General features: G+C 41.3%; 1 protein-coding gene across 8 annotated transcripts in view; it reads right to left on the bottom strand.

The window, feature by feature from the left end:
• Nucleotides 1–24,585, bottom strand: part of LOC140483865 (protein bassoon-like) — a 645,800-nt gene that overhangs the window by 218,945 nt on the left and 402,270 nt on the right. For all 8 annotated transcript variants that reach the window (XM_072582636.1, XM_072582635.1, XM_072582637.1 and 5 more), the window contains exon 4: nucleotides 8,885–9,406. In XM_072582636.1, the coding sequence (XP_072438737.1) occupies nucleotides 8,885–9,406 (522 nt within the window). The remainder of the gene's footprint in view (nucleotides 1–8,884; nucleotides 9,407–24,585) is intronic.

Raw genomic sequence — 24,585 nt, 5'->3', positions numbered from 1 at the left:
ACAAGAACATTGAAGCGAGAAACATACCCCTCGACCAGCAAGCCAAGCAGCAAGCATTTGGAACTAAAATTGCGTTTAAATAAAAATCTAATCGGTTCACATAAAAAATATTGACAGAGTTTTGAGAAACACGGCATTACCGCTGTACAATAGTGAATGATAATATAAATTAAAATCATATTACATTTTGCCCAGTAGAAGTTCATCACAGCACATTAAATAGAAAAGGATGATTATTTTAAAAAGGCCTTGCCCAAACAGAAATATTAATGTTGATGCTAATTATGTTGATGCCTTACTCAGTGCAAGCAAGCTATCATACATTTGAGTCTCATGGAGGTCACATGAATTATATCTGGCTATTGAACAACTAACAAATCAGTATATGTTACCAATCAGTATGAACAATCAGTATGAACAATCAGTATAAATGTCTCAAAATTATAATCCTGCATTAAATTTAGTGACATTTTGTAAAAACAAGAATAAGACATGCACAATTTTGCTCAGTGAATTCTTTGCGCTCTCCCTGTACCTTGCTCCCCTCATGCTGTCTTCTGAAATCTGTCTTGCTCTATCTCCTCCTTTCTTTTCCCCTCTATTTGTTGAGCTCTTTCTCTGACTGCTTCTTGGTTTGCACACAAAAATCCCTCTCCTTTCTTTGGTACCATGGGTGCTCACTCTGTGTCTCTCTTTCTGTCTGCCTGTTTTGAAATTTCTCTGCTGTTAATCTGACTGTCCGAATCTATTAGCCCAATCTCTCCCCACTTTGGCTTAGGCAGTCCCTTGTAATTGAGGATGACTTTCTTCCACTCTAATCTTGTGGGTCCTGAAGTGACCAAATAGTTCAATCTCTCCACTCTTTCAATCTCAACCAAAGCTCTTGATATCAGATCTCTGAAGGCCAGTGGAACGGTCCTTCAAGCAATTGTGTCGAAGGTTCAATATATATTACTGTTTGGAAACTTAGTTTCTAAAGTTGGTGAACCTCATGTAGCTTTAAGTTTAATTTGTTAATGTTGAGGAGTTGAAGGCGTGTACTGTACCTTTAAGAGAATATGAGTGCAAATTGAAAAACTGGCAACCACCTGTCATGTGACGGAGTGCAGGCACAGAGTGTGCTGGATCATTTGCAGATGTAACATTTGAGATGTAGCTCAGGTACTGAACTGTTTTCACAACCTTTTGAATTCAACCAGTTTAAATTATGCCCCAAGGTACTAAAACCCAAGCCAGAACCACCCAGATATTCAGGCAGAATCAGTGTGAGCAAGAAGATGCTGTTAGTTTGGCTGTCTTCAAAAGTGATGTTTGGGGAAAGGTCCTGAATGTCTTAAGAAAATAAACATCCCTAGACAGAAAATTGCTGTAAATGAGAATATGAAAAACTTATACGTTCTTTGCTCTGAAAGTGTTAAGTACAAATGAGAAAACTTCATAAACCATGAAACTTTAAAAGTGGAGACAAGGTGACTGACCTTCATTACATTTTGATTAACTGTATTGTAGTTGCTGGGTTTAAAAGGGCAAATCTTTATTTCTGATAATGGTGATAAGACCATTCCAAATAATGCATGTACAGTATAACATCTGAAGTCTTTCGATTCTTTTGTGTAATAACTTTTATGTTCTTTTGTTGAAAATACGTCAGCAGCCTCTTGTGAGTTTGTTCAGTGATTGAACGCCTTAGTGAACAGATAGCAAAAATAAAATGCATAGTCTCTTAAGCCAGGTTTCACTTGGCAATCTAACTTGCTCAGTGCTATCATCAGTTGGAAACATATTCAATGTGCAGCCAGGGCAGGCTGCACTGCAGAGGAGTGCCAGTAAGTAGGAAGGTGGGTGTGCGAGGCATTGGTGGCAACAAGAGGGATGGGTGAGGGATTGTTTGGTGCATTAGGGTGGTTGGTTGAACAGTGTGTGCATGAGTGTGAAAGCAGTAGGTGGGTGTATGAGCAATGAGTATGAGTGATTGGGTTCATGTGTGACAAGGGATAGGTGAGGGGAGGGTAACTGAGTGAGTGGATTGGTATGTGGTTACGTGCATGAGTGGGTGCAGTGTTAAGTTGCTGGTGGGTATGAGAGCAGTGAATGATGAATTGAATGTCACAGAAGTACAATCCAACTTTGTAACAATCAGTAAAGGATGCCATTTATAACTTTGGCTAGGGTAACTTCAGTGCTTTAACAGTGTTGAGTAAGCGCAGAGTGCTTTGGCATGGATAATACTTGAAGTTCTGAAAAGCAACAGGCTGAATATTACAAAAAAGTCAAAGAACTGTGGATGCTGGAAAGTAAACAAAAACAGAAATTGCTGGAGAAAGTCAGCAGGTCTCTTTTCAAGAAGGGTCACTGGACCCGAAATGTTAACTCTGCTTTCTCTCCATAGATGCTTTCAGACATGCAATGTTGCTCCAGCAATTTCAGATAAGGCTGAATGTTACACTCATTTCAAAGATAAAACAAGCATTTTTGTTTCCACATTTTCCGAGTCCAGGAAAATATATGTAAACTGTTTAGTGATAATCTTTCAGGAAATTCTACATTTAAATCTTGACATTCTCAACACGTTCCTCTCCAAATCCACCTTTATTGCCATATCCCTGACCGTGCCCCCTTCCTCAGCTCGATAGCTATTTTTATTTGATTATACTCTGTAAACTGCTTAAGCTTGTTTCTTTTAAGTTGAAACAAAATATAAATTTAAATTGTTGATGTTGTCCCAGTTTGCAATGGAAGATGATTAATTAATTACTTGACTAATTGCTCTAATGGTGCTCTCGTGTTTCACTGGGCTTAAATCTCCACACTATACTAAGTCTTGGGATTATAGCTGGTGTAAACCAGTAAAGAAGTAGTTTGTATTGCTAAAAGTCGTGAGGTTGGATATCATTATTAATTTATAGCTAAAGGCTTTCAAAGTGGGATATACAAGATCATCATGTTTCTGCCAGGCTAGAATTAAGCATGCAGTGTGCAGCTTCTTCCAAGTTCTGAGTTAATGCACTGAGATATTTCTGTTGGTACATATGAATAAACAGAAGGTTTGTGTGGCAATACTCCTTTTGAACATATAGAAATGGCCTTTCAGATGTTAGAAGAGCTCACAGCAGGAGAATCAGAACATGGAGAGATTCACTGGAGATTTATCAATATTTGAAAAGGGCTCTCTGATTAAATCAATATTGACAGTTTGTCAATAATTATTTGAAAATACAGAAAAGTTTGAAAATGTTGAACTATTTGTGAAAGCAACTACGCAATAAAAACACACTCTTTTGCTAAATGCGGTGTAGAAGTCTTGTTCATTCACTGCCTCTTTATTTGTCAAATTTGTGTCATTAGAATTTAGAATTCTGATTTAATTCCCTGAATAACAAATTTAAACATTGCAAATGCTTCCCCCTTGATACTGAGACCCACCAGTAAATCACACAATAAGTTAAAACAGAAAACCATTTTGTCAACAAACAATTCTTCCCTAAAATAAACAAATCTCAGTGTAACATTTATAATTTTTTTAAAAATCCATTACAAATAACTGTGACCTTTTTTTGCAATTTGCAGGATAACCTTTAAACAGAATTGCTGATTTAAACCAGTGACTAGGGTAGAATTGTCAGTAACATTCAAAAGGATTAGGGTGAATTTAACACACGGACTGAGGATTTTCATAAGGACACAGAACATTACAGTGCAGTACAGACCCTTTGGCCCTCAATGTTGTGCCCACCTGTGAAACCAATCTGAAGTCCATTTAACCTACACTATTACATTATCATCCATATGCTTATCCAATGACCATTTAATTCTCCTTAAAGTTGGCAAGTCTACTATTGTTGCAAGCAGGGTTACTGCTTACTACTCTCTGAGAACGAACCCACTTCTGACATCTGTCCTATATTTATCACCCCTCAATTTAAAGCTATGTCCCATCATGCCAGCCATCACCATTGGAGGAAAAAGGATCTCACTTTCACCCTATCTAATCCTCTGATCACCTTGTACGTCTCTATTAAGTAACCTCTCAACCTTCTTCTCTTAAACAAAAACAGCCTCAAGTCCCTCAGCCTTTTCTCACAAGACCTCCCCTCCATACCAGGCAACATCCTGGTAAATCCCCTCTGCACCTTTTTCAATGTTTCCACATCCTTCCTACAATAAGGCAACTAGAACTGTACACAATACTCCAAGTGCAGCCGCACCAGAGTTTTGTACAGCTGCAATATGACCTCATGACACCGAAACTCAATCCGTCTACCAATAAAAGCTAATGCACTGTATGTCTTCTTAACAACCCTACAAACCTGGGTGGCAACTTTCAGGAATCTATGCACATGGTCAAAGAGATCTCGCTGTTCATCCACACTATCAAAAATCTTACCATTAGTACTCTGTATTTCTGTTACTCCTTCCAAAGTAAATCACCTCACACTTTTCCTCATTAAACTCCATTTGCCACCTCTCAACCAAGCTCTGCAGCTTCTCTATGTCCCTCAGTAACCCATAACATCCTTCCACATTGTCCACAACTCCACCGACCTTAGTGTCATCCGCAAATTTGCTAACCCATCCTTCTACGCCCTCAACCAGGTCATTTATAAAAAAGACAAACATCAGTGGCCCCAAAACAGATCCTTGCGGTACATTTCCCATCAAACAACACCCTCCAGATGTAGGGAAAATAGGATAAATTAATGGACATTTATGCTCATGGTATGGGTAAAGTGCATACTCAATAAAAATATTCTGGATTAGTAGTGCTGGAAGAGCACAGCAGTTCAGGCAGCATCCAAGTAGCTTCGAAATCGACATTTCGGGCAAAAGCCATTAATCAGGAATAAAGGCAGTGAGCCTGAAGCGTGGAGAGATAAGCTAGAGGAGGGTGGGGGTGGGGAGAAAGTAGCATAGAGTACAATGGGTGAGTGGGGGAGGGGATGAGGTTATAGGTCAAGGAGGAGAGGGTGGAGTGGATAGGTGGAAAAGAAGATAGGCAGGTAGGACAAGTCCGGACAAGTCATGGGGACAGTTACTGAGCAGGAAGTTTAGAACTAGGGTGAGGTGGGGGAAGGGGAAATGAGGAAACTGTTGAAGTCCACATTGATGCCTTGGGGTTGAAGTGTTCCGAGGCAAAAGATGAGGCGTTCTTCCTCCAGGCGTCTGGTGGTGAGGGAGCGGCGGTGAAGGAGGCCCAGGACCTCCATGTCCTCGGCAGAGTGGGAGGGGGAGTTGAAATGTTGGGCCACAGGGCGGTGTGGTTGATTGGTGCGGGTGTCCCGGAGATGTTCCCTAAAGCTCTCTGCTAGGAGGCGCCCAGTCTCCCCAATGTAGAGGAGATAAAAATATGGCTGTTGACAAATGTAACAAAGCAAAAGGATTGTTTACTTACCACTGACTTTAAGCTGGCATCAGTGGGGCTAGATGTGCACTGAAATGCTTCTCTTCCACAATGCCAATTGATTCCTTTCAAAAATGCAAAACCTCACATCTATGTTCTAGGAGTGTATGCTGTATCACCTAATCTCTCCTCACAATGTAAACTTCGGAGTTTTGGCAGCATCTTTTTCAAGGTCATAATCTCTTTTTCAGGTGGAGTGCCAGAATGGCATTCAGTTATCAGTCACCCTAGTTCTAAATTTCCAGCTCAGTAACTGTCCCCATGACTTGTCCAGACTTGTCCGACCTGCCTATCTTCTTTTCCACCTATCCACTCCACCCTCTCCTCCTTTACCTATCAAAGTAGAACTTTGTTTAGCTTAAGTGAAACTAACTCCCCATATTAAATCAAACCCTCTATCATTAAAGGCTAATATTGCATTTGCCCTTTTTAGCTTTGTTTTTCTACTTGACTACTGCATTTAATTGACTGTATACACATATTGCTGAATCTCTCTGGTCCTCCTCTAGCTTTTTATCATTTAAAAAAAATGCTTGCAACTCTGTTTTCTTGTCAAAATGGATGATCGCACCTGTGGTGAAAGTAATTGGCATAGCTTGCCCACTCAATTAATTTGTCAATGCATGGTTGAAAATTTCATTCACCCAGTGACATGACGTGCTGTGTCATCAATCAGTGTCATCTATAAACTTGGACTTGTGATCGTGGTATCTAGGTTATTCATGCAATGAATGGCTGAAGCCCTGTACAGATTGTTGTGGGCCACTATTAGTTATGTGCTTCCAATTCAAGTGTATATTCATTTATTTTACTATACTTTGCCTTCAATTGCATTGAGTCATACAGATGTACAGCACGGAAAGCGAACCTTCGGTCCAACTTGTCCATGCTGACCAGATATCCTAAATTAATCTAGCCCCATTTGCTAGCGTTTGGTCCATATCCCTCCAAAGCCTTGTATTCATGTACCCAACCAGATGGCTTTTAAATGTTGTAACTGTACCAGCCTCCACCACTTTCTCTGGCACTTCATTCCATACACACATCACTCTCTGCATGAGAACATTGCCCTTTAGGTCCCTTTTAAATCTTTCCCTTTGCACTTTAAGCATGTGCCCTCTTGTTTTGGATTCCCCTACCCTGGGGAAAAGACCTTGGCTATTCACTCTATCCATGATCCTGATGATTTTATAAACCTCTATAAAGTCACACCTTCGCCTTTGATTCGCCAGGTAAAATAGCCCCAGCCTATTCAGCCTCTCCCTACAGCCCAAACCCTCCAACCCTGGCAACATCCTTGTAAAGCTTTTCTGCACCCTTACAATTTTAACTAATTTTTCCAATAGCAGGGAAACCATAATTGTATGCAGTATTCCAAAAGTGGCCCAACCAATGTTCTGTACAGCTGCAACATGACTCAGGTGATTTAAATTTAGTTCAGAGACACACAAGGGACTGCAGCATCAAGGGGCAGAATCTAATGAAGGAGGGAGATGTAAAGTATTTAGGTATTAAGAACCAGTGCATATTGAAGGATTAGATCTTCTCAGAAAACTGGTTGCAAGGCTTTTAATGCTCAGTCTGCAAAAGGGATGCAGACCATGTGGAAGTTGCTTATTCTAACCAGTGGAATGAGGCTGCAAAATGTTCAAGGTATACTATATTTGAAGACACAAAAAGTGGAAAATAAAATAGTGCTGTTGAATAATTCACTGTGCTACTTACCTTGCACAGGGGAAATTCAACATTGTAGAAGGTCAGGATTGGGATAATGAATAAAGTGCCCCATACTGTCCCCCTGTGACTAGGTCCTGCAACTCCATGCAGCCTGAAAACAGCTCTTCTTAACTACGCCAGCATCATTAACTTGTCACATTAATCAGAAAATGTTATTAAATACATGACAGATGTCACAGGCAAAAGGATTACATGCAAATATAGTGGGACGGTTGTGAATACATTTAACATACAAGTGTTAGTGGCAGGCAGCAACAGGAGCTGACAATGATTCAATACTAAGCATAATAACCATAGCAGTCTGACAAAAGCCAAGTCACCAACAAGGTTGGCCCTGGTGCACATGAGACGATGCAGGCTGAGTATAGGCTGTGGGAAGGCCAGAATATGGGCAATGCAGGGGGGGGCAATGGAGTAGGGAAAAATGCAAATTACAGCAATTGGGTTGAAGTCATGTACCACTGATAGGTACAATATCATTGTATAAATTGCCATTTGTCAAACAGTACAGGTCAAGGGTTATAGTTGCACTCACAAAAGATGCTGGTAGTTTTTTATAATTGGCGACTTTGCTGCTTTGGTGCTGCAGACATCTAGAAACTTGCCTGAAAAGATTCTAAGATAGAGCAGAAGGGCAGATAAGCATGAAGATGGGTAGCAATGATATCTTTAACTAACATGCAGAAAGGAAAGAAAGGTTAGAGATAAGTAGAAGCTACAGAAGACAGTGGAATCAGACATAGACTCTGGGTGGGGAAAATGCCTGGAGTGTTGAAGATCCAGCAACAGTGCCAAGGTCAAGGGAGCAATTAATAAGAAAAAGGTCTCACAGAAAATCATTGGGTTTGTAAAGGCTGGGGAAAATGGGGAAAAGCTATGGGATCATGTGATACAGAATGGGATTACAGAGTGATTTAGATGAAAGAAGTGTCTGAGAATTGAGTACAATGTTTAGAATTGGCCTCGGATAGTGTATTGTGGCAAAAACTAGGTGCCATATTTCAATAAGGGATCAAAGTTTTAGAAAGGGTACATAGAAGGTTTGGTGAATTGATAAAGAGGCGAGGGGTATTGCTTATATGAAGAAGTTGAAACTATTCTTCTCAGACAATGAAAGTCAAATTTTAAAGGCATGTTCAAGATTATGAAGAATGTTAATACATAGAGGAGAAACTTTTTCCACTGTCAGAAGATTGATACATTTGAGAAAATCAGCAAAAGAACCAGAAGGGAGATAATGACCTGCCTTATAGTGAACTGGAGTGCACTGCCCAAAAGGGTGATGGAAGAAAAGTCAACCAATTAATTCAATTCATTTCAATAATACAAAAGAAATTGCAACAAATTCTTGAAAATGAACTTCCTGCAGGACCACTGAGAGAGAGCAGGGTATTGTACTTAATTCAATAGCTATTTCAAGGAGTTAGCATAGTTAAGACAGACTGTATGGCAAGCTCAGTGCTGAGTCATTCTACAAAGCAGCTGAGACGGTCAGTTGTACAATTCAATCTTGGAGACAAAACATTGAGCGTTTTAATTTGGATTAGAATTTTTGAAATCATCCTCATCATGAAAGAAATGCTCAACAATTCAGTTTTCTTCCTTAAACTCTCAACTATACATTTCTCTGACCTTGGAACTTGCATGATTTATTCTTGACACATGGCATTTGTACTGTCACAAAACAATTCAACTTAAGCGTAAATAATTTTTTTGGGTTTGTCATCACATGCATTTTAAGTGACTTACCTCTTGAACTTTTGCTTTCTGTAGTTCAGCTGCTTGGGAGGTCTCCTTAGAAGAAGGGTCAACTTTTTTGTCTGCACTGATCACTTTTGCGGTTGCAGGTACTGCAGTGCTCTGTACTGCAGGTTTTGGCTTCTCCCTTGGTGACTGTGATTTGTTTGGGTTTGCAGCCTGGGCCTCTCTTTGCCCAGGATGCATTTGCTGAGGATGTTGCTTATCCACAATCAATGGAGCCTGTTGCTTTGTTTGCATGGGTTGTCCTGGTTTAGCAGTTGGTGTTTCCTTAGGCTGAGATAATTGTTGACTTGATGCTACAGGGACCTTCTGTTGCTGGGCAGGGCCAGCTTGCTGTTGGCTAATCCCTTTTCTTTGTTGCACACTGACGCCCGTTGGCCCTGTTTGATGCTGTGGTGACATCGATGGTTGTTGCTTTGATGTTAGTGATGGGACAGGAAGTGGTGCATCTCCCAAATTTCCAGACATCAGTCGTTTGGTCTGACAGTTCAAACAAAGCCATTCATTTTTCTATAAGGCAGAGAAAGACAAATACAAAATATGAGGTTACCTAGAATAATACATATATGTACTTATGCATTAGATCTAAAGTTTATGATAGCCATATAATGAATTTGTGACTGGTCTACACTTTAGTATCACCAATTACACCACTAGTTAACAGCCTGAAAATGTCCCCCTCATCCCAAATCTCCATTTTCTATTATTTAACCAATCCTCTGTCCCTGCTAATATACCACCCTCCAACACCATGGGCTACTTTCGTATTAAAATAGTCTAATATGAGGCACCTTATCAAAAACTTCATCTCTGCTGCTTCCTCAATTTCATGGGTCTACCATCAACTCATCTTTACAATTATAATGACAATCCAGATGGTGCAAATGAAAATGTAACAACAAACTTTCTGACTTTTAATATATCTTTTGTTGCCCCTTTGTCGTATTTCTCAATGACGTGGAAGTGCTGGTGTTGGACTGGGCAGACAAAGTTAGAAGTCACTTCACCTGATGAAGCAGCAGCGCTCCGAAAGCTTGTCATTTCAAATAAACGTATTGGACTATAACCTGGTGTGGTGTAGCTTCTGACATTTCTCAATGTTCACTAAATGTAGGGAATGACACTAACTCCAGTCTTGAGGTGACTGTTTCAGTAAAGAATAGCTGAAATTTTCATGCTTTGTCCATTTGAAGTGAATCAGAATGACCAATGTTGATTTTGCTGGAGAGAACAACTTGAGGCATAGGACATGTCTCTCACTATTATTAAGGGTAGTTAAAAATGATAGATTACTCAAAACATACTAAAATACACTCAAGTCTATTAATTTAAGGATGCTGAATCCTCCAATATTTTGGGCGCCAAATAACCAGTAAGAACGTATCATGTTGTTGCAATGTGTAGTTGGGTATTTTTCCTCAGTAAAACTTGACCTGGAAGAATGGCTTATTTCCAATATTGCATGACATCCACATCCCATTCCTAAGCTTCCCACGTGTTACCATCACAGCACAGGGCCAGACTGAGTTTTTCAGTCCGACACATTAGATACTTCTGTCTGATTGATAGAGCATCTTTATTAACCTACAGAAAAGCAGCTACAAATGTACCCCTCCACGTGAAGTATGCATATGTGCGATGCAATCAGGCAGAATAATCTGTCCATTAACTGTAGATGCAGTGAATGAAATTTTCATGGGTTGCTCCTAGCGACTTCAGATGCAGCTAATTGAGTTGCTAACATATCAACTAACTGCATCTAAATATCAGTTGGACTGTCACATCACCAAAATAGTCTAGATTGGAAAAGAGGTTTTCACGAACTCTGAAAATAATTGGTTGCTTCTATCTCAGATTGTTCTACAGGACAACACTGACGAAAATAACTATGTACTGCCTCAGAAAAACCCATGGTTTGGAACAGAGGCTAGGCACTTTGTTTTCCACCTCATAGAATGAAACACTCAAACTCTTAGAAGAGATCAATAGGCAGTCTTCCCTTACTGCATTGAACGTGTCAACACAACATTCATTTGAATTTTTCCCTAACAATGATCAATCTGGAGAAAGATTGGTGGCTCTCCAAAGATCTCACCAGATCTAACAGACCTTTTGCTAATTCCTACATAATAGGGAGTCCTCTGTAAAACTAATTAAAGGTGGTTTCTAAATCTTGCAATCGAGAGGAATTGCTACGGGGTTCTATCGTTTATTGATAAATTTCACCTCCCACCAGTAATACGATCTTCAGAAGAAACACTCCCCACAGAACCCTGCACTGCATAGGCTCCTGAAGAAGTCTGCAATCCTTCCTAACGACCTGACAGCTCATTGCCTTTACAATGTCTAGAAAATGCTTTTCTAAATCTAGCTTTTGGTCAGGCTGTCCAGTCATGCTGAGTGGCAAGTCCAATTGATACAAATGTGAACCTTTCATTATCTATGGTGTGCATTTTATTGATATAGTCTCACCGGCTAAGGATTCAAATATCTTTGTTGGGTTTACTAACGTCCATGACTAGATTGGTACGGAGGCCTTCTATCACTGCCGAACATTCATATTGATATGAAAATCAGACAAGTCATTCCGAATCCTACAATATGCCTGTGCCAAATCAGCTCGTGCCTCCAAGGATTTGTGCCCTGCAGTGAGACAATATTTATTCTTGGGTTCATCCTCATGGCTCACTGTGACTGCACGTGTATGGGTTGCCCAAGTCATACAAAAGTGATGTCTTTTTCGTCGTTACCTTGTCTATGACAGGCTCTGCACATCATGAACTAGTGAAATGGTTGGATAAATTGCTACGAGTTTTGAGCAAGTTGTCCAATTAAGCAGTGAAGGAATCTTTCACATTTGCAAAGCTAATACAGTAATTGGACATTGAGAGTAACACAATGTCTATGCCTTCATTTCATGTTGCTAACATATCCACCAATGTAAAACTCCAATGTAGAGAAGCTATAGACATCTGCCTGCAATAATATACTCTAATGATTTCAGACCTACCATCACTGCACGAATCAATATTCATTAAATTTATGAACTCAGTAACGCAGTTGAGATCAGTTTCATTAACATCAAGTAAGTCCAAACAGATGGCATTGCTTTGGAATCCCCTCTAGGCCTAACAGTCTCAAACATTTTATTGGATTCAATGATAAATGGATTGGCAACTAACCCCCACCTCTTTCATATTTCTGATATATTGTTGATATGATTGTTATATCTGGAATCACAGTAACATGTTTTAATGAGCTCCTGCACTTAAATTCACATTTGAAACTGAACAAGCAGATGAGTTCCTTTTGCTCAATGTCCTAGTTAATAACGCAGCTGGAGTTCTCTGCTATTGTCTACCACAGTCTTCCTTTCATTGTTTAGTACACATATGATACATAGAACTGTAGGATTTCCAATAAGATTGGTGCGATTGGTACCCATGTACAGAGTCCAAGCTATTTTTTCACAATGCAAACTTGATGCTGAAGTAGAGTGCATCAAAGCAGTCCTGCGGATATTGAGATCCTTGAATAGATCTTTTCTTGCTGTATATCCTGTGAACTAATTGAAGACCTGAAGATAGGAGCTCTTTGTTGTTAAAATGCCAAGATTACCCTGAAAGGGTAAGGTATCTCACAAGGTTGAGTAACAGGTCAAGCTAACTGTTTCACATGACTATACAGTAACAACAAGTGGTGTCCGCCACTAATGTGATGCTGCAATTAAGGCAGAAGATATAATGCCTATCATACAAATGATCAATGTGATATGGGATATTCAGTGCAGACATGGTATCAGTTTATAGGTTGCATGGCCGAAAGACGGAGGGATCGTATCAAACTGCATGGCCAATTGGTTTACTGTAGCAAGATTTGGAAAATTTTATAATTGTTTGAAGATTGTGATTCTGGGGACTTAGGAGGCCAAACTTAAATTTTCATTCAACACTTCAAAATGGAGATTGTTGCAAATGCATCAAACCTGTCTTTTGCACCGATGTTGGACTCCCCCACCATTGAGGCTGAGGAGCTCCGTCCTCCAATCTAAATGTCCATCACCACTCCCGACAGGATCGCAGAACCTCGACTCAATCCATTGATTGCACAATCCACTCCGTCCACCACATGCTCCAGCCACTGTCTGGCACACATGCAGTCCCGCCGCACCCCCACTAGGCTGGCACCCAACTCCATGCATGCCTGGCACTGCTCCTGGCTTCCTTACATTCCCTGTTGAACAAGGACAGTCCCTTGATTTAATGATAATTGTAGAGTGACTTGTATGCCAGGCCATGAGGCTGTAGGTTGTTGCAGAATGCTATTCTGCTACCTACAGAGCCTCAATGTGGTTCAGTTTTGAGCTGCTAGGTCTATTCTGACACTATCACAGTTGACACAATGGGGGTGCCAAGTAACATGACAGGAGGTGTCCTTGGGAGACGGGATTTCATCTCTACATTTCTTTGGTGGTTCTTTCCATCAAAAGTGTAGCAAGATGTTTGTTGATTGTACCCAACCAGCCTGTGCTTGCAAAACTCTAAGTGCGGAGTCTAACATTAGATGTGATTTTGCAATTGGACCCTTTCTTGGTCTGCCCTACACTGGCATCCAGATTCATAGCAATGTACAGAGGAAACACAGAGAACACAGGCAGAGAGTATTTTGCTTAGTTAATCAAATGCTGGATAATTGAATGCCGGATAACAGTTCACCCAAGCATTAGGACCTTGCGATCTTGCCGGATAATCTGACATTTGCATAATCGAATGCCTGATAATTGAGGTTCCTCTGTAGTTGAATCTTAGCTACCTTCTGAAATGGGTCACTCAATTCAAGGGCAATTAGGAAACAAACACTGCATTGCCAGTGACACTTCTACTACATGAAAAAAAGCATACTCCTCCAGACTCAATTATAACACTGAGTAAACTGTTAGTCTCGAAGGGTGGTGCTAGGAATGCCAGGTTCTATTCAATGCTGTGTCAGATTCCAATCAGTACAATGCAGAAGACTGTACAAGTGATTCCTGAAGGTCTTCAACAAGAAGGAAGGGGAACCTCTGTTCTCCATCTTGTCGGCAGTCCTGTTGGGAGTGCTTGTGAGTACAAAGATCTGGGCAATGGGGGAAAAAATACACCCAATGCCATCCTCACCCTGATGGCCATCTTTGTGTGTGGCTGCATCAAGCTGTGTGTGCAAACACCAAGTGTCACTATGTACTGAGGTTCTACCTGTCCCCGGTGTTGCGAAGGATGGGCCTGGCCTCGCTGCCGTGGAATGCTACGAGTAGTTGGACCGTTCCGTATCACCTGCCCTTCGTGGAGACGTTTCTGAAGAAAAACACCTTTGTCCACAAGTCCATCAGGAAGTGGTCAGCACGTAGTGTCCTTGAGACCTTTCAGGAAAAGAAGAGGGCGGATCCTGTCGAGTGGTTCCCTGGGCAGACTGTCAAAGCCATGTGGCAGAATGCCTGATCGCCAGAACTTTCCAACAAGCACCAAGACATGGCTTGGCTGGTGGTGAGGAGGGCTCTGCCTGAGATCCTTTATGCACGCCCGGACTCTCAGTCGCACCGCACGCTGCCCTCGAAGCGGCTGCGGGGGGGGGGGGGAACGAGACTGTCACACACCTCCTTCTGGAATGTGCCTACACAGAAGTCGTCTGGAGAGGAATGCAGTGGTGTTTGTCGAGGTTCTTCCTGAGCAGCTCTGTGACACGGGAACTCCGTGCTCTACGGTCTGTTCCCCGGGACGCACACCGAGACGAACATCAACTGTGCCTGGAGGATCATCAACTCGGTGAAGGACGCTCTCTGGGCGGTCCGAAACCTATTGATCTTCCAGCTGAAGGAGTTGACCCCGACTGAGTGTTGCAGACTGGCACATTCCAAGGTCCAGGACTACGTGTTGAGGGACACGCTGAAGCTTGGGGCCAAGGTGCGGTGGGGAAAGACCACCGTGTAACATCTGCCTGCCTAAGAAGAACAGGGGGCCCACACAGTCATTTGGGCTCTGCTGACGCCTCAGCTAAATATATGGACATATGATTGATAAACATACAGACCGGTATATAAAAATAATAAATTCTGATCTCTGTATGTAAATGTTTACGTATGTATGGCATGACCAACTGTACAGACCATCAAATTATTTTATGAATAAAGTATATTTTTGAAATAAAAATAAAAAAAGTACAAGTGATTCCTGTAGTTACACAAAATGAAGAGGTGGATGCTTCCTTTTGTGGGCAAATAGAGCTCGAAGAACTGGATGAATTACGGACTATTAAGTGCAGGCTTATCATGTGTGGATCTTTTCTTCATGTGCTGTCACAGGTTTCAAAAATGATATTTTCTGCAAAGTTAATGAAGCATATTATGAAGCACATGGTGACTCATTAGAAATGAGACAGAACAGTCACCAATGACAGCAGTTGGCATCAATAGTTGACAGAGTGCATTTTGAGCACCAATCGATAAAAAACGTTTGGAGCTTCTCTTTTCAAAAATAAATGAGACATTTTCTGATGATTACTGCTTCAGGGAGGCAGAGAAGTCAAATGATTGTCTTATAGTGAATCACAAAATGCGAACAATGCTTCATGTTTAACAAATAAATATGGTGACATTGGTTGTCTTGACAATTTTGACAGAGACAAAAAAGGAAACACAAAGAGAAAGGCTAAAATAATCTTGAATCAGAAATCAATCATAATTTTTGAGAAACAGAAGGCTATGTGCATAAATCAGCAAAGCAAGAACAATAGCAAAAGAACAATCACATCAAATCCCATTCTGGCAGTGTGGAAGTTGTGAATCATATTACAGTGAGGTCAGTAATCAAGAATATCAATAAGCAGTGAGTTTCATTCGGTTTTGCTATCTTCTGCCAAATCCATCTCCAGACAGACAGTGATTAAGTATACACATTTTTGCATGGTGGTACAATGATTGCCTAAGATGAGCAAATATTCCCTGTGAAAGAAGTCAACCTTGGGATTTGTCAAATATGTGGGTTTGCAAATGTGCCACAGGACTAAAACAACCAAATGTAGGGTAAGATTCTTTCATAATCAAAACATTCAGTTGTCTGTCTTATATAATCTTAAATCCAGAGACACACTTAAAGGAAAGCTAGATGAACATATTAGGGAGAAAGGAACGAAAGGATTTTCTGACTCAGTGATATGAACCTCATTCCAACCTACGTTATTTCAATCGGAAGCCCTGGTAAGGGTCGGTTGCTTTAAATGGCTGGTTCTGCACTATAAATAACACAGGATTCATCATGCAGAATTACATGCAATTTCATGTAAAATTTAACATAAATCAACATAAACAATGGACATAAAAATGAGTAAGTTATTTCACTTCCCAGACCTGCTTTGCATTCAATAACATCATACTGCATTTAATTGTGCCTTAACTCCATTTTCATACCTGGCTGTCATAATACTCAACTCCCTTGTTGATCAAAAATCTCTTACTCATCCTTGAAAAAAGTACATTGCTCTTAGGGTAAAGAAACACAAAGGTTAATATTTGCTGAGAGAAAACTTATCTCTTCATCTCCTTAAAGGAGAGACATCTTATTTTGAAGTTGCACCTTTGGTTCTAGCTTTTCTCATGAACATGTTTCCTTAGCATCCAAACTCTACTGAAATGGTTGTGCTACAGTGGTTGTGTGCCTGCTTTTCGGGAAGAAGGTCTGGGTTCAAGCTTGACCTGAGCGAGAAATGTTCCATATGAACAGATTTATTTAAAACACTTCAAAATTGCACTGAGCGTAGGCCCAATAAGCATGACCTTTAATCAACAGACAACCCTTTCATTCCAGGAATCAACTCAGTCGGCCTTCTCTGAACTACCTCCCATGCAAATACATTACTTTTCAAGTACACCAAAACCATATGCAAGTGTAGTATCACCAATGTCCTGAAAAGTTGTGATAATACCTCCCCTTCTTTTCTATGCCTTTATTGCCTTTGCAGTAAAGGTCAATATCCCAGTGGCATTCTTAATTATCTGTTGTACTGGCATGAAACTTTGTGATTCATGGACAAGGATACCAGATTAGCCTCAATCACAGTATTACACAGTTACTTTTGATTTCAATAAAAAACAACAATTGAATTCTTCTCCCCAAAGTGGACAATCTCACTTTTTTGTACTTATAATCCATCTGGGTAAGTTTTACATATTCACTTCGCTTAACTTTTTTTTTGGTTACTCATGACATGTAGACATTGCTGGCTGGGCCACCATTTATTGTCCATCCCAGTTGTCCTCAAGAAGGTATCAATGAATTGCCTTCTTGAACCACCACAGTCTGTTTGTTGTGGAGAGACCCATATTGCTGTTAGGGAGAGAATTTGACCCAGTGATACCGAAGGAACAGTGATATATTTCCAAGTCAGAATGAGGTGTGATAGCAGTCAAGGGTTTGGAAGCTGCCTGTCTAAGAGTTGGTTGACTTCTGTACAGTTGTGAAGGAAATGAGCTTTTTGTGGATCAGGTGGCAATCAAACAATTGCCAATCAATCCTTTGTCCTGGCTGGTGTAAAGCTTCTTGAGTTGGAGGTACACTCATACAAGTAAGCGGGGACCATTCCATCATACTTCTAACTTGTGCCTTGTAGGTGGTGGACAGGCTTTTGAGAGTCAGGGTGAGAGTTACTTGCTGTACAATTCCTAATCTGTAAACTACTCTTGTTGCCACAGTATTCCTTTTCCCTAGTCCAGTTCAGTTTCGGGTTAAGGCAACTCTGAGGATGTTAGTAACAGGGGATTCAGTAATGATAATGACATAATGCCATTGAATAGCAAGGATCATTTGTTGGGCCAAACGTGGATATTGTCCAGATTTTGCTGCATTTGCACATGGACTGCTTCAGTAGGTGTCATGGATGGTGCTGAACTTTGTGCAGTTGTCAGTAGAATTTCTGGAACCTGTCTCCTTAAAAGCATTGCAGGCATTGCTAAAATAAGTGTTCTGCAATGTTTCAAGAAGGCAGCTAACTGCCACCTGTCAAAGGCAATTAAGGATTGGTACTAAATGCTGGCCTAGCCAGTCAAGCTAAATGAGAAGTGTAATTTGGGATGAATGAGTTAGATACTATGGTATAGGATGCAGGCAGCAGAGTTCTGCATGGGCTAAAGTTGATAGAAAATGGTGAATGAGTCAACAGAAGGGTCAAAGCTCAGTTTGGGGTAAAACAGATTCCCACAGTGGCTCTTGTTACACAAGAAATGGAGCAGCAAATCTGTTTACAGTTAAATCATGTAAACAGCATTATGCTAATGACCAGATAATCTCTTTTCATTGCACTGAGTGAAGTGTTTATTATTTTTCATTTAACCATACCTTGCAGTTATAGAAAGCAAATGTAGTGGAAGAAGCTTTCAAACCCACTTCAAGAGTATTTCATTGGCTGTAAAGAAATTTGGAATATCCTGAGAATATCCTGCAAGGCATTATACATAGATATGGTTATTGGCATGAACACTGAAGGTCTCTCTTGCGGTTCTTTGTATAATGCCATGTGGTCTTTTACATTCACCTAGGGTAGACAAGCTATTGGTTTAATATGTCTTTTGAGAGGCAGCACGCAAGACAATGTGGTGTACCCTCAGAACACCAGTGAATTACCAGATTAGATTATGTTACAAATCTATTGAGCAGAGAAGCAAGATTATTAAAACCGCCACAGTGATGGTTTCCATCTTCTGGAAGGAGCAGGGAAGAGGAGTTTAATGAGACATGATACCAGAGAAAAGAAACTGGAAGCCTCCACAACCCCAAATTGGGTGAAAGACTTTGAATTCCCAACTTCAATGTAAATGTTTTCTTTCGGTCAGTTTTAGCTTTAATGTATTTTAATGTTGGCAGCTGCCTCCTGTGCAGATGCTGGGAGTTAATGTGCATCATACTGTCAAAGTGCTATGTTTATATTGAAAGGTGATCAGTTGGTATCTGAAAATTTATAAAGAAATAAAGGGGAGTAGACTACCACAATATTTAACGAATTGTTTAGATATTGTCAGAATACAACTAACACAGAAGGTAATCTCTTTTTTTAAAATACTTTATCTTGCAAGGTTTTGTGACCTCATTTTAAGAATTTTTTAATATGATAATCATATTAAATGTATCATTTCTGCAATGCATCAAAGCATAAAATTTCCTGTAATTCATGTTCAGTAAGCTGTCTTTTGTGGTCAAATTGACCTTGGACCCCGACTGTTGCAATGGCTTGTCCTGTGAAGTAATGGAGCCCCAGCACATCTTAATTTGACCCTTTAGAGGCTATGTAGCACATTATATCTGTACAAACTGATAAATGGTCAGTCTAATCCCACTTTTGACTTTTGGTCTGTAGTCCTGCAAGTTAAAGTGCCTCAAGCAAATATCTAAGACTTTTGAAAGAAAAATACATTGAGAATTTCTGTCTCCCGATCCTGTCAGATAAATGGCAGTCCAAGTCTCTTTGTAGCAACATATGGGAAATACTGCTGATATTGGCAATATGAATGGAAAACGCAAAGTGCTAGAGAAACTCAACATCTGTGGAAAGAGAGGCAGCAGAGGAGTCATATTGGACACAAAATGTTAAGTGTATTTCTCTGTACCTTTAATAACACAGGAACAAGAGTAGGACATTCAGTTCCTCAAGCCTGCCCCAGCATTCAATACAATCATGATTGTTCCAACACTTCAATGACTTCTACTCACACCACTACCCTAACTCTGTATGACACTGCTTATCTTCAATCTCTTCCTTAAACATACTGAAAGACTTTATTTTAACATTTGTTATTTGACCATAGTATATTTTCCATTAGTTTGACCTCAATCACTCAGAATATAGGACACAACCAGCAATAAAGAGCAAGCAACTACAGTTCGGAATTTACATAAAGCAATTCAATTTCTCACTTTATCGGGTAGAATTTTGCTTTCTAAATGAGTCTTTAATTGTTACTCAAAACCTGTTTGAAGATCTCAGCAATGGCGCAAAATTCACCAGATTGTATCACACCTTCTCCACTTGCCTTTGAGAATTCCATTACAACTGCAAGCTTGGGAAAAGATTAGGCACAAACCTAACTGCAGGCCCTCACAGAGTAACTCAAAGTCACATATAAAATGGTATACAGGATTTTCTCGCCAACAAAAAAAAGTGTATCTTTCTAGTTTTTACTCAGTGATCTTTTTATGACACAGTGTAAAACCGAATCATGCCATATACACAAACGCAATCATTCACCAGTGTTTTACCTCATTTTGCTACAGTGAGTTTAAGCTCAAGTGTGCTCTGCTGTTCCGCGTTACCAAGCCTCAAACTGCACTTCTTTATTTTCAAAGAGAAAACACAGGGGGACTGATTGTGGAGAGTATATACATAAAAAAGTGAAAATAAATTGCTAATTAGGAGTGGGAATGAAGAAGAGAAGACGGAAGTACCAGACATTGTCATAAAGACCACTATAATCCATTTCTCTGAAAGAACCACTTTACTGTAGTGCCTAGGAGAAGGTATAGCTGAGATTGGTCATTTATTATAAAGCTAAAAACTCAGTTTGTACTGGGGATAAATGGGTATTTCAATCACTTCTTTCAAATTGAAGGGATCACTTAATTTTCAGGTCAATACGTTTTTACCAAATACTGTTAAGTGCAAGCCTTCTCAAAATGAAGAAGTACCCAGACACACTTACAACTAACTTTTCAATAGCTGAAAGGTATTTATACTAAACAAATTTCACAATATTCAGTGTATGGTCTATAACAGTGGTATATTTCAGTAGATGTTGACAAAAACAATTTTAATTGATTATTGCAAGGAGTTGAAAAGGTACAAATACAGCCATGTATCCGCAACTTGAAAATTCACCATTGTAATGACACGAAGGTGGACCCCTCTGTGAATTAAACCAAACACCCAGAAAACCTTGCCTCATCACATAATCTGTTAAAATGAGTAACAGAACTCCGAAATTCCACTTCGGAGCAGCGAGAGGCGGGAGCCGGGAGGAGGGGACGTTGGTGCGAGGTGATAGTCAGGAAGGCCAATAAGTATATTTAAACTTCTTACCTTCAGGCCAGTGAGGGAGGAGCAACCAAAGGACTCCTGGGAAGGGTAAGTAGAACAGTTTATATTTGTGTGGCTGTGTTATCCGAGGTCCATCCTCCTCCTCCTCTAACCTAAAAAAAACGTTGTGGGAGCCAGGTTGACAAGGTAAGGTAACTAGTTTATTTTGGAATCTTTTTTTTAGTAGTCACTTTGGGAGTTAGAATAGTGGGAATGGGGTTTAGGGCAGTGGAATGTTCCTCCTGCAGAATGTGGGAAGTAAGGGGAAGTAATGTGGGCGGCACGGTGGCACAGTGGTTAGCACTGCTGCCTCACAGCGCCAGAGACCCGGGTTCAATTCCTGCCTCAGGCGACTCTCTGTGTGGAGTTTGCACATTCTCCCCGTGTCTGCGTGGGTTTCCTCCGGGTGCTCCGGTTTCCTCCCACACTCCAAAAGATGTGCAGGTCAGGTGAATTGGCCATACTAAATTGCCCGTAGTGTTAGGTAAGGGGTAGATGTAGGGGTATGGGTGGGTTGCGCTTCGGCGGGGCGGTGTGGACTTGTTGGGCCGAAGGGCCTGTTTCCACACTGTAAGTAATCTAATCTAATCTAATCTAATCACTAGTGTCCCTGCTGACTACATCTGTGGGAAGTGCACCCAACACCAGCTCCTCTAAAATCGTGTTAGGGAACTGGAACTGGAGCTGGAGTTTGGATGAACTTCGGATCATTCGGGAGGCAGAGGGGGGTATTGACAGGACTTACAGAGAGGTAGTCACTCCCCAGATAAAAAAAGACAGATGGGTGACAGTTAGGGGACAGAAAGGGAACTGGCAGGCAATGCATGGATCCCCTGAGGCTATTCCCCTCAACAATAAGTATACCGTTTTGGATACTGTTGGGGGGGATGACTTACCAGGGGAAAGCAGTGGGGCACCTGCTGCTCAGGAGGGAAGGGGGAAGACGAGCAGAACAGTAGTCATTGGGGACTCGATAGTTAGGGGGACAGATAGGAGGTTCTGTGGGGACGAGAGAGGCTCACAGTTGGTGTGTTGCCTCCCGGGTGCCAGGGTCCATGATGTCTCTGATCGTGTTTTTGGGATCCTTCGGGGGGAGGGACAGCAGTCCCAAGTCGTGGTCCACATGGGCACCAACGACATATGTGGGAAGAGAGATGGGGACTTGAGGCAGAAATTCAGGGAGCTAAGATGGAAGCTTAGAGCTAGGACAAACAGAGTTGTTTTCTCTGGTTTGCTGCCCGTGCCACGTGCTAGTGAGGTGAGGAATAGGGAGAGAAAGGAGTTGAACACGTGGCTACAGGGATGGTGCAGGAAGGAGGGTTTCAGGTTTTTGGATAATTGGAGCCCTTTCTGGGGTAGGTGGGACCTCTACAAGCAGGATGGTCTTCATCTAAACCAGAGGGGTACCAATATCCTGGGTGGGAAATTCGCTCAAGCTATCCAGATGGATTTAAACCTATAGATGGGAATGGGAATGGGGGATGGGAACCAAAATTGTAGATAGGTACAGAAGAGGATGAGAGTAGGGAGTTCCAAAATCAAGTATCTGACACTGACAAGCGAGAACCTGGATTGAAGTGTGTGTACTTCAACGCGAGGAGCATCCGAAATAAAGTGGGTGAACTGGCAGCGTGGGTTGGTACCTGGGGCTTCGATGTTGTGGCCATTACAGAGACATGGATAGAGCAGGGACAGGAATGGCTGTTGCAGGTTCCGGGATTCAGATGTTTCAGTAAGATCAGAGAAGATGGCAAAAGAGGGGGAGGTGTGGCATTGTTGATCAGGGACAATATTACAGTTTTAGAAAGGATGTTTGGGGACTCATTAACTGAAGTAGTATGGGCTGAGGTTAGAAACAGGAAAGGAGAAGTCACCATGCTGGGAGTTTTCTATAGGCCTCCGAATAGTCCCAGAGATGTAGAGGAAAGGATAGCAAAGATGATTCTCGATAGGAGTGAGAGAGGCAGGATAGTTGTCATGGGGGACTTCAACTATCCAAATATTGACTGGGATCACTACAGTACGAGTACTATAGATGGGTCAGTTTTTGTCCAGTGTGTGCAGGAGGGCTTCCTGACACAGTATGTAGACAGGGCAACAAGGGGCGAAGCCACTTTAGATTTAGTACTGGGTAACAAGCCTGGCCAGGTGTTAGATTTGGAAGTAGGTGAGCACTTCGGAGACAGCGATCACAATTCTGATAGGTTTACTTTAGTGATGGAAAGGGATAGGTGTACTCCACCGAGCAAGAGTTACAGCTGGGGGAAGGGAAATTACAATGCAATTAGGAAAGATTTAGGAAGTGTAGAATGGTGAAGGAAACTGCAGGGGATGAGCACATCAAAAATGTGGAGCTTATTCAGGCAGGGAGGAAGATATAGAACGCGTGAGCCATGGTTTACTAAGGAAGTGGAATCCCTGGTCAAGAAGAAGAAGACGGCTTATGTTAGGACAAAATATGAAAACTCAGTTAGGGCTCTTGAGAGTTACAAGGAAGTCAGGAAAGATCTAAAAAGAGAGCTCAGAAGAGCCAGGAGGAGACATGAGAAGTTATTGGCGGATAGGATCAGGGTTAACCCTAAGGCTTTCCATAGGTATGTCAAGAATAAAAGAATGACGAGAGTTAAATTAGGGCCAATCAAGGATAATAGTGGGAAGTTGTGTGTGGAGTCAGAGGAGGTAGGATGCAGAGCTGGGCTGAGAGGTGGCAAATGGAGTTTATTGTGGACAAGTGTGAGGTGATACACTTTGGACAGAGTAATCGGAATGCAAAGTATTGGGCTAATGGTAAGATTCTTGGGAGTGCAGATGAGCAGAGAGATCTTGGTGTCCATGTATACAGATCCCTGAAAGTTGCCACCCAGGTTGACAGAGTTGTTAAGAAGGCAGAAAGTGTTTTGGCCTTTATTAATAGGATTGAGTTCCAGAACCAGGAGGTTATGCTGCAGCTGTACAAAGCTCTAGTACGGCCACACTTGGAGTATTGTGTACAGTTCTGGTCACCGCATTATAAGAAGGATGTGGAAGCTTTGGAAAGGGTGCAGAGGAGATTTACTAGGATGTTGCCTGGTAAGGAAGGGATGTCTTACGAGGAAAGGCTGAGGGCCTTGAGGCTGTTCTCGTTAGAGAGAAGAAGGTTGAGAGGTGACTTAATAGAGACATACAAGATAATCAGAGGGTTAGACAGGGTGGACAGGGAGAGCCTTTTTCCAAGTATGGTGATGGCGAACACGAGGGGGCGTAGTTTTAAATTGAGGGGTGATAGATATAGGACAGATGTCAGAGGTAGTTTCTTAATTCAGAGAGTAATAAGGGTATGAAATGCTTTGCCTGCAACGGGAGTAGATTTGCCAAGTTTAAGTGCATTTAAGTCGTCATTGGACAGACATATTGACATACATGGAATAGTGTAGGTGGGATGGTCTTCAGATTAGTATGACAGGGCGGCGCAACATCAAGGGCCAAAGGGCCTGCACTGTGCTGTAATGTTCTATTAAAATATCAATTTATTATTCAACTCTGAAAGTGTACATTAAACACAACTCTATGCCCCCCTATCACTTAACTACTTATTATCTGCCCCCAACTTTATTACA

The sequence above is a fragment of the Chiloscyllium punctatum genome, chromosome 12, assembly GCF_047496795.1.
Source record: "Chiloscyllium punctatum isolate Juve2018m chromosome 12, sChiPun1.3, whole genome shotgun sequence".
Lineage (NCBI taxonomy): Eukaryota > Metazoa > Chordata > Chondrichthyes > Orectolobiformes > Hemiscylliidae > Chiloscyllium > Chiloscyllium punctatum.
This window is presented reverse-complemented; position numbering and strand designations above follow the sequence as displayed.